We start from the raw sequence: 10491 nt of genomic DNA, 5'->3' as shown, positions 1-10491 counted from the left end.
TGATTTTTTCCTCTCATATGCCCCTGAAGAAGCAAATTTTAGTAGTTATTAAACTAGATTAGTTTTTAATTGCTATAATGTAGTGTTATCTCATTTTAAATTCCTTGATCTTTCTGCCAAAGCTAATTGAATACAAATATATTTTCACCATTTGCAAAATTGCCATAAGTGTTCCCAGTAATACCCTTATTTAAAAAAAAATTACTGCCAAAAATACATTATCTGAGTAACACCTGCTGAGATGAAATATAGATTTATCATCTATTTGGGTTTAAATTAAGGCCTTGAAAGAGTCAGGATATAGGAAGCTCAGTCTTCAAACCATGACAATAATATGAAATCTGATTACAAGAAGTAATTTTGAAGCAATTAAGAACTATTTTTAAAACAGCCACTTCAACATGAGTCATTAAATAGTTTGAGCTGATACTGATTGAGTGTAAGGAAGACCATCTCTAAACCAAAAGGCTTTCCATAGTACAACTACATGATTAGCATTAAAAAGGGAACAGTATTTGAATTATCTCCTGCACAGCACAGTATACTAGTCAAGCATACCAAAACATATTACTGTGCAATAAGTACGATTGGCAACTTGAAGTTTGTGACGAACAGCCCATGTGTGGAGACGGGAGACTTGACTCCATGTTTCAGAAGGCTGGTTTATTATAGTATAATATATATTATATTAAAATACTACATTAAAACTATACTAAAAGAACAGAGAGAAAAGATTCATCAGAAAGCTAGAAAGAACGGGAATGGAATGAAAAACAAAGACTCCTGACTCTCTGAGAGTCCGAGCCAGCTGCATCTGCGATTGGCTATTAATTGGAAACAACCAACATCTACCAATCACAGCTGCACCTGTTGCATTCCACAGCAGCAGATAGTTATTGTTTTCATTTGTCTCCTGAGGCTCCTCAGCTCCTCAGGAGGGAAAAATCCTAGCAAAGGATTTTTCATAAAATATCATAGTGACAGAAGTTCATCATAATTAGTAGACCATAGGCAAGTATATTACTTTTTGAGACAATGCATGATGTCATGTGTGGAAGGGGCTAACAGCGGGCCTGTTAGCTAAAGGAGCAAGAAGAAGCTGAGAAGAAAGAAGAAGCTGATAAGGAGCTCTCTCCAAGGCTGTAACCAAGGAGACCAAGAGAATTGAGGGACTGAAGAAAGATAAGAACTTCACAGCTGCATGAAGTATATTTAGAAAGTTAGTTAAGTCACTGTAACTTTTCACCAATGGTGTTATGTTGATTTATTGTATCCAATAGTTAGGGTAGAAGAAGCATAAACAATTAAAAAGTGTATAAAAGGTCAGCCATGTGCGATAATAAAGTGTTGCCATCTGAGACTGCTTGTGGTCTCTGCTTTGTGTTGTGACCGCCTCGACAACGACAGTCATGCAGATTTTTTTCCTCTTAAAAATAAGTTTTCATAAAAGCTGTACACAAGTTAATTATTTGGAACAGAACACTCATTTATAGCATTTACTAGAGAAGTTTGCCGTTATTCTTTACAAACATAATAAATTAGGAAGCAGAAATGAAGTAGTGCTAGAAAGCTAAGGAAAGTAAATTTAGCTGTTTAGTCCTCAATTAGATGAGCTAGATCCTAAAACTAGAGACTACCAGGAGACAGTAATTTCTTGAGTTTAGGCTTCCTTCCTCTAGAAACTAAAAACTTCACCTGGAAACTAAAGAAAAAAAAAACCAGAAAAATCCAAAACAACAAAAACAAAACAAAACAAAAACAACAAAAAACCAACCCCAAACTAATGAATGATCTCTTTCCCTAGTGGCTGAGCTTAGGGAGGAAGTTGAAAGACTAAGGAGTTTTAGGGAAACTGAAAGGGAAATAGATTGGTGTTCTGCCCTTCCATCCTTGAGGGATGCCCACCAGAAGTTAGAGGACTCCCATGCTTCTCATTGTCAGGCAATAGGAGGACACCTGGTGGATGAAGGGGAGTGGAAATGGGTTATTATCTCAGGGAGGTAATAAAAATTCCTCCCAACCCCCATCACATACCCAGGTGCCACTTCAGAATAGGTATGAGGCCCTGGATCTAGAGGGTCAGCCAGATGACATAGAAGAAAATTGTCTGCTCAGTGAGCCTCCCAATGATGCTTCATCTGTCAGATGGATCACCACCTCTAACATTAAAAAGAAAAGAAGGGTAGTGGGTGACTCCCTTCTGACGGGAACAGAGGGCCCCATATGTTGACCGGACCCATCCCACAGGGAGGTCTGCTGCCTCCCTGGGCCCGGGTAGAGGATATTACCGAGAGACTCCGTGGGCTGACTCAGCCCTCTGATTATTACCCACTGCTGATACTCCAGGCTGGCAGTGATGAGATTGAAAAGAACACCAGGGCAATTAAAAGGGACTTCAGGGCACTGGGTCAAGTGGTTGATAGGGCAGGAACACAGGTATTCTGCTCAGTCCCTTTGGTGGTAGAGAAAAATGATGAAAGGAATAGGAGAACCCACATTATCAACAAGTGGCTCAAAGGTTGGTGTCATAGGCAGAATTTTGGGTTCTTTGATTATGGGGCAATTTCTATGGCACCTGGCCTGCTAAAACTGGATGACCTCCATCTCTCTGTTAAAGACAGAAGGATTTTAGCTCATGAACTGGCAGAACTCATTGAGAGGGCTTTAAACTAGGTTTGAAGGGGGAAGGGGATGCAGCTGGGCTGTCTAGAAGTAAGCCCAAGGGTGCTAAACCTGAGTTAGTGGTGAAATCAGTAGCCCAGCTGAGGTGCATGTATACTAATGCACGCAGCATGGGTAACAAACAAGAAGAGCTGGAAGCCATGGTGCAACAGCAAAGCTATGATGTAGTCGCCATCAGGGAAATGTGGTGGGATGATTCACATAGCTGGAGCACTGCACTGGATGGCTACAATCTCTTCAGGAGAGATAGGAAAGGGAGAAGAGGTGGAGGGGTGGCCCTTTATATTAGGGAGGCTTTTGATGCCATGGGTATTGAAACTAGTGGTGATGAAGTTGAATGCCTATGGGTAAGAATTAAGGGGAAGGCCAACAAGGCTGACATCCTACAGGGAGTCTGTTATTGTCCACCCAACCAGGAAGAAGAGGTGGACAACTTATTCTATAAGCAGCTGGAGAATGTTTCAGGATCACCAGCCCGTGTTCTTGTAGGTAACTTTAACCTATCAGACATCTGCTGGGAACTTAATACAGCAGACAAGAGGCAGTCCAGGAAGTTCTTAGAATGTGTGAAGGACAACTTTTTGTCACAGCTGGTGAGTGAGCCCACCAAGGGAGGGACTATGTTAGACCTGTTGTTTGCAAATAGAGATGGGCTGGTAGGAGATGCGGTGGTTGGAGGCTGCTTGGGACATAGTGATCGTGAAATTACAGAGTTTTTGATATTTGGTGAAATGAGGAGGAACAACAATAAGACTTTTACATTGGACTTCCAGAGGGAAGACTTTGGCTTATTTAGGAGACTTATTCAGAGAGCTCCTTGGGAAGCAGCACTTAAAAACAGAGGAGTCCAGGAAAGGTGGGCATGCTTCAAAACAGAGATCTTGAGGGCACAAGAACAGACTGTCCCTGTGTGCCGAAAGATGAGTCAACGACGCAAATGTGCAACCTGGATGAACAATGAGGTTTTGAAGGAACTTAGGAATAAAAAGAGGATGTATCATCTTTGGAAGGAGGGTCGGGTCTTTAAGGAAGTATTTAAAGGAGTTGCTAGGGCACGTAGGAAAAAAATTAGGGAGGCCAAAGCTCAGTTCAAACTTAAAATGGTGACTTCTGTAAAGGATAATAAAAAAAAAATGTTTTTACAAATATATTAATGGCAAAAGGAAGGGTAAGACCAACCTTTATTCTTTACTGAATGCAGGAGGGAACTTAGTAACTGCAGATGAGGAGAAGGCAGACATGCTTAACGCCTTCTTTGCCTCAGTCTTTAGTGGGAAGACATTTGTCCTCAGGACAACTGTCCTCCTAGGTTGGTAGATGTTGTCAGGGAGCAGAATGGTCCCCCTGTCGTAGCAATGTATGTGAACAACTTAGACCTCAGTGTGCACCAGCCACACTGTCTGTAACTGTTCTTATCAGAATGTTCTCAGGGCACTGTGGAATTCATCAGGGTTACTAGGACATAAACCGCGCTAAAATAAGAACGAAGAAGCTGAGAAACTGCATACCAGGATTGCAAGAGCTAGATAACAGAGGACTGTAGGACATTGGCACTTTAACCAATCACGAATGTTGAGAAATGGAGGCAGAGAATGAGGGAACAAGACAAAGGCACCAATCAAGAAGTGTGATCTTAGTAGTTTGTAGAATGTATAAAAGTGTGTGTAATGTAAACAATAAACAGCTTCTGCTTGATCATATTGGTCAGTTGTTCAGGAGTCCTGGCTTTCTCGCAATACCCTGTTATCCAGGAGGAGGCAGTCAGAGAACTGCTGAGCCACTTGGATATTCATAAATCCATGGGACCAGATGGGATACATCCCAGGGTGATGAGGGATCTGGCAGATGAGCTTGCAAAGCCACTCTCCATCATTTACCAACAGTCCTGGCTCACTGGTGAGGTTCCAGATGGCTGGAAGCTGGCCAGTGTGATGCCCATTCATAAATAGGGTGGGAAGGAGGATCCTGGAAATTATAGACCAGTTAGCCTGACCTCAGTACCTGGTAAGGTAATGGAACAGTTTATATTGAGTGTCATCACACAGCACTTAGAGGGTGGCCAGGGTATCAGACCCAGCCAACATGGGTTTAGGAGGGGTAGGTCATGTTTGACGAACATGGTCTCTTTTTATGACCAGGTGACCTGCCTGGTGGATGCGGGAAAGGCCGTGGATGTTGTCTATTTGGACTTCAGCAAGGCCTTTAACACTGTCTCAAACAGCACACTCCTGGAAAAGCTGGCAGCCCATGGCTTGAACAGGAGCGTTCTTTACTGGGTTAAGAACTGGCTGCATGGCCAGGCTCAGAGGGTGATGGTGAACAGTGATGCACCCAGCTGGTGGCCAGTCACCAGTGATGTCCCTCAGGGGTCTGTGCTGGGGCCAGTTCTGTTCAATATTTTTAGTAACAACATGGATGAAGGTATTGAGTCTTTCATTAGTAAGTTTGCCGATGACACTAAGCTGGGAGCGTGTGTCGATCTGTTGGAGGGTAGGAGGGCTCTGCAGAGAGACCTGGAATGGTTGGATGGATGGGCAGAGTCCAATAAGTTGACATTTAATAAGTCCAAGTGCCGAGCCCTGCATTTTGGCCACAATAATCCCCAGAAACACTTTAGGCTGGGGGTGGTGTGGCTGGACAGTGCCCAGGCAGAAAGGAACTTGGAGGTACTGGTCAACAGCTGTCTGAACATGAGCCAGCAGTGTGCCCTGGTGGCCATGAAGGCCAACAGCATCCTGGCCTGTATCAGGAATAGAGTGGCCAGCAGGACCAGGGAAGTCATTCTTCCCCCATTCTTGGAACTGGTGAGCCCACACCTTGAGTATTCTGTCCAGTTCTGGGCTCCTCAGTTTAGGAAGGACATTGAGATGCTTGAGCATGTCCAGGCGAGGGCAACTAGGTTGGTGAGGGGCTTGGAACACAAGCCCTATGAGGAAGGACTGAGGGAGCTGGGGTTGTTTAGCCTGGAGAAAAGGAGACTCAGAGGTGACCTTTGTCATGGCTGCAGCTGGTCTGTAGCTGCAAAGATAAATTTGGCCATAACAGACCCCCAAACTCGACCAGAATAGAAGTAAACAAGTCCCTGGGTAACCAAAGATAGGATGGATTTGAACCCAAGCAGGGAACCCCAGCCAATCCCATTCAACCCTGAATGAAGACACATCACTGGCCAGAGAGCTGGGCAGTGCTGAAACCTTGACCAATCAGTTGTCTAAGCCTGGGAATTTTGAACTCCCTTTATAAGGGGGCAGCCATAATAAATCTTTGTTGTTTGTCTCATGATCATCGGAGAGTTCTGTCTTTTCTGTCTCCAACCAACGACCCAACATAATAGACCTTATCACTCTCTACAACTTCCTGAAAGGTGGTTGTAGTCAGGTGGGGGTTGGTGTCTTATGCCAGGCAGCAACTGACACAACAAGAGGACGCAGTCTCAAGCTGTGCCAAGGGAAATTTAGGTTGGATGTTAAGAAAAAGTTTTTTTATGGAAAGATTGATAAAGTACTGGACTAGTCTTCCTGGGGAGGTGGTAGAGTCACCATCCCTAGATGTGTTTAAAAACAGACTGGATGTGGCACTCAGTGCCATGGTTTAGTTGAGGTGTTAGGGCATGTGTTGGACTCAATGATCTTGAAGGTCTCTTCCAACCTAGTCATTCTGTGAAAAAAAGACGCCACTAAAACAAACAACATAAACCCCCCAAAACCCCCAAATAGAAAGACCAAAACAAAATACCAAAAAACTAACTAAAAAATCCCCAACCCACTACTTTAAAGCATCTTTGGATTTGTTGTATAAATACTTAGTTCATCTTTTTGAGCTTCTTTACCTTTACAACTATCAACCTCCTGGTGAAATGTACATATTTATCACTCATACTGCTGGAGAGAAAAAATTACAAAGGAATCATGATGTTAAACAATAACTTTAGTTAAACATGCTATCTCTATGTGTGATTTTTGTTAATCATTATATTTTACCTGCATTACACCTCGCTCATTGCTAAGTGTCCGAAGTTCATCTGAATGAGCCACACACATCTCATGCAAGGCTGCCAGATAACGAGATAAGTCAGTTCTAGAGTAATTTGTAGTGTCTGGAAGCTCAGGAACATTCTTTAACAAAAATTATGAGAACAGATTTAGAATGGTGAGTAGCCAGGCATAAAAAAAATTAAATTACAGTTCCCCACACCCGCCAACAGTTGTTTTGATACTGCGAGCAAATACCACGTTTTTCTTCACAATTAAGTCTTCTGTCCATGTTATCTAATAAAAATTATTTATTTCCTCCTCTACACAATCATCTATTTTATGAAGACAATTAAATTATGGTTACACATTTCACATAGAGAGATTACTGAATATACAGCAATTCCTATTCCTAATAGGAGGGTTTGATGCTGCTATGCTGTCTCTGAGCTGTCTAGAAAGATACTGAGAAAAAGAGATTAATATCATATCTTCCCCCCAAATGAGGGGGATCAATCCATTAGATGTTTGTTGTTTTATTTGTTTTTTAAAAATGTAAATCAGGCAATAACAATAGCAAAATGGACACCAAAAAACCCCCAAACTATCAAGTCAGTAAATCCACTAATAAAATAATATAATTAAACCAGTAGATTAATCAGCTATTTTAAACTCTCAATTTTCCAAGTCCTCATGGATAATCTACCATTTAAAGAAAAACAAGCATATCATAATATGCAGAAGTTGCCATTTAACCATAAAAAGGTGACATATTGCAATCTATGTGAATGACACACTTAAAAACAGTAATTCTTATAGATTATCAAAATGGTCTGAGATGTTTTCTACGTCACTTTTGATGGATTAATTCAGGAATAATAAGATAGGCATATTTCTTTCATCTTTTTTTCAACAAATTATTGGTTTAAACATAAACACATACACATACACGAGCTCCTAACTCATTATAACTATCATAACACAAAATAGTAATGGTTTCAAATTGAACTGAAACTATTATTTTCTTTTAAACTACAATATCCACAATTCATGCAGTGAGATATTTGGTTATGTGTAACTAAAATAGAACACAATATTTTTAAAAACTTCAGTTTTTTCAATCTCAGCTCAAAATCATATGACAAATTACACATAAGATTTTCTTTATTTTAAACTATGTTTTTAGAAGGTTGGTATTTTTGTCTGAAAGCCCTAATCCTTGGGGAGAAGCTCAAATAGATCTCATGTCTACAACAGTACTTTCTAAGAGGACATGTGATTGGTTTTAATTCTGTGTGACAGGTCAGCAATCTGCAGTTCCTAAACATGCACAAGAAAAATATTTCAGTAACAAGCATTCAAAATTGTGAGGAAGCTGATGCATTTTTGAACTAGTTAACAAGGACTATAAAGAATTTTAACTCACAATGTTCCTATACAATTTGCAATTTCTCTTTTCAAACCACTTACCCCAAGTTCATCTAAAAACATGATCATGCGATGTTTGTTGCTCTTGATGAATGGATTTACCCCCTCCATATATGGCTCCTGGTAATTTTTAAAAGTATTTATTAGAACAAATTGATACTGATTTAACAGTCATACCAGAAGATATTGCAATCAGAGGCAAATGACACTGCAAAACAAATGTGTCATCTTTTTCAAGTGAATTTATGATGACTGGTGTACAACCAATCAAAAGATTACACTTTTTTTTGCACCAGATGGATTCTGAAATTGTTTATATATTCATTGTGACATGAAATGTTACATTTCTGAAATAGTGAAAATAGACTTTTTTCATTGCAGCTATAAAATGAAGAAAAAACTTTCAGAGGTAACAACATCAGCAGCATCAACATCAGGACATAATTGCCCTCCTTTTTGTTCTTTCATTAATGTGCACATTCCAAGTTGTGAGTGTCAGACAAATGGCATTATAATGGTAGCCTGAAATTTATTTCTTTGATTATGCTTAAGTCAACAGATTTTTATTGTTCAACCATATTGTGACTTGGGAACCAGAACATGCCAATTGTTACCGGCATTCTTTTAGTGATGCAATAGGAAGTTTAGTAAAAGCTGAGGCTTTTAAAGGAAACTTGTAAAACTGAGTTACAAAATTATGTCAAACAAGTACAAATAAAAGAGGTGTTTCAAAATGCTGTACCAACAGAAAGAACCAGTCTAAAGAATAAGTAAAGAAAAAGTGTGTGTGCGTGCATGCGTGTGTGTGTGAGCCAGAGGTTGGTAGTTGATAACATGTTTCTAAATTAAAATACTCTATATCCAGGCTGGACGTTTAGTCCTAATTGGTTTCAATTTGAAAGTGTATTATTACAGAATTCACAGAATGACTAGGTTGGAAGAGACCTTCAAGATCATTGAGTCCAACACATGCCCTAACACCTCAACTAAACCATGGCACTGAGTGCCACATCCAGTCTGTTTTTAAACACATCTAGGGATGGTGACTCTACCACCTCCCCAGGAAGACTAGTCCAGTACTTTATCAATCTTTCCATAAAAAAACTTTTTCTTAACATCCAACCTAAATTTCCCTTGGCACAGCTTGAGACTGCGTCCTCTTGTTGTGTCAGTTGCTGCCTGGCATAAGACACCAACCCCCACCTGACTACAACCACCTTTCAGGAAGTTGTAGAGAGTGATAAGGTCTATTATGTTGGGTCGTTGGTTGGAGACAGAAAAGACAGAACTCTCCGATGATCATGAGACAAACAACAAAGATTTATTATGGCTGCCCCCTTATAAAGGGAGTTCAAAATTCCCAGGCTTAGACAACTGATTGGTCAAGGTTTCAGCACTGCCCAGCTCTCTGGCCAGTGATGTGTCTTCATTCAGGGTTGAATGGGATTGGCTGGGGTTCCCTGCTTGGGTTCAAATCCATCCTATCTTTGGTTACCCAGGGACTTGTTTACTTCTATTCTGGTCGAGTTTGGGGGTCTGTTATGGCCAAATTTATCTTTGCAGCTACAGACCAGCTGCAGCCATGACAAAGGTCACCTCTGAGTCTCCTTTTCTCCAGGCTAAACAACCCCAGCTCCCTCAGTCCTTCCTCATAGGGCTTGTGTTCCAAGCCCCTCACCAACCTAGTTGCCCTCGCCTGGACATGCTCAAGCATCTCAATGTCCTTCCTAAACTGAGGAGCCCAGAACTGGACAGAATACTCAAGGTGTGGGCTCACCAGTTCCAAGAATGGGGGAAGAATGACTTCCCTGGTCCTGCTGGCCACTCTATTCCTGATACAGGCCAGGATGCTGTTGGCCTTCATGGCCACCAGGGCACACTGCTGGCTCATGTTCAGACAGCTGTTGACCAGTACCTCCAAGTTCCTTTCTGCCTGGGCACTGTCCAGCCACACCACCCCCAGCCTAAAGTGTTTCTGGGGATTATTGTGGCCAAAATGCAGGGCTCGGCACTTGGACTTATTAAATGTCAACTTATTGGACTCTGCCCATCCATCCAACCATTCCAGGTCTCTCTGCAGAGCCCTCCTACCCTCCAACAGATCGACACACGCTCCCAGCTTAGTGTCATCGGCAAACTTACTAATGAAAGACTCAGTTCCCTTATCCATGTCATCAATAAAGATATAAAACAGAACTGGCCCCAGCACAGACCCCTGAGGGGCACCACTGGTGACTGGCTGCCAGCTGGATGCAGCACTGTTCACCACCACTCTCTGGGCCCAGCCATATATTATATAAAAGAACATGGATGTGGAATGTATTTCAAGGTTCTGTACAGAGACATACCAGTATTACTGAAAAATGTTTCCCCATTTTGACATGTAATAATCAATGGAAATGCAAAAAGG

General features: G+C 41.4%; 1 protein-coding gene across 4 annotated transcripts in view; it reads right to left on the bottom strand.

The window, feature by feature from the left end:
* Positions 1-10491, bottom strand: part of LOC135288996 (ras GTPase-activating protein 1-like) — a 166931-nt gene that overhangs the window by 23043 nt on the left and 133397 nt on the right. For 3 of the 4 annotated variants that reach the window (XM_064402374.1, XM_064402373.1, XM_064402375.1), the window contains exons 23-24: positions 8124-8201; positions 6663-6797 (exon numbers count right to left, since the gene is read on the bottom strand). In XM_064402374.1, the coding sequence (XP_064258444.1) occupies positions 6663-6797; positions 8124-8201 (213 nt within the window). The remainder of the gene's footprint in view (positions 1-6662; positions 6798-8123; positions 8202-10491) is intronic. The other variant, XM_064402376.1, reaches the window with a different exon arrangement.

This window comes from Passer domesticus, chromosome W, assembly GCF_036417665.1.
Source record: "Passer domesticus isolate bPasDom1 chromosome W, bPasDom1.hap1, whole genome shotgun sequence".
In the NCBI taxonomy this organism is placed as follows: domain Eukaryota; kingdom Metazoa; phylum Chordata; class Aves; order Passeriformes; family Passeridae; genus Passer; species Passer domesticus.
Note: the sequence above shows the minus strand (reverse complement) of the source record. Positions and strands in the feature narration are given on the sequence as shown.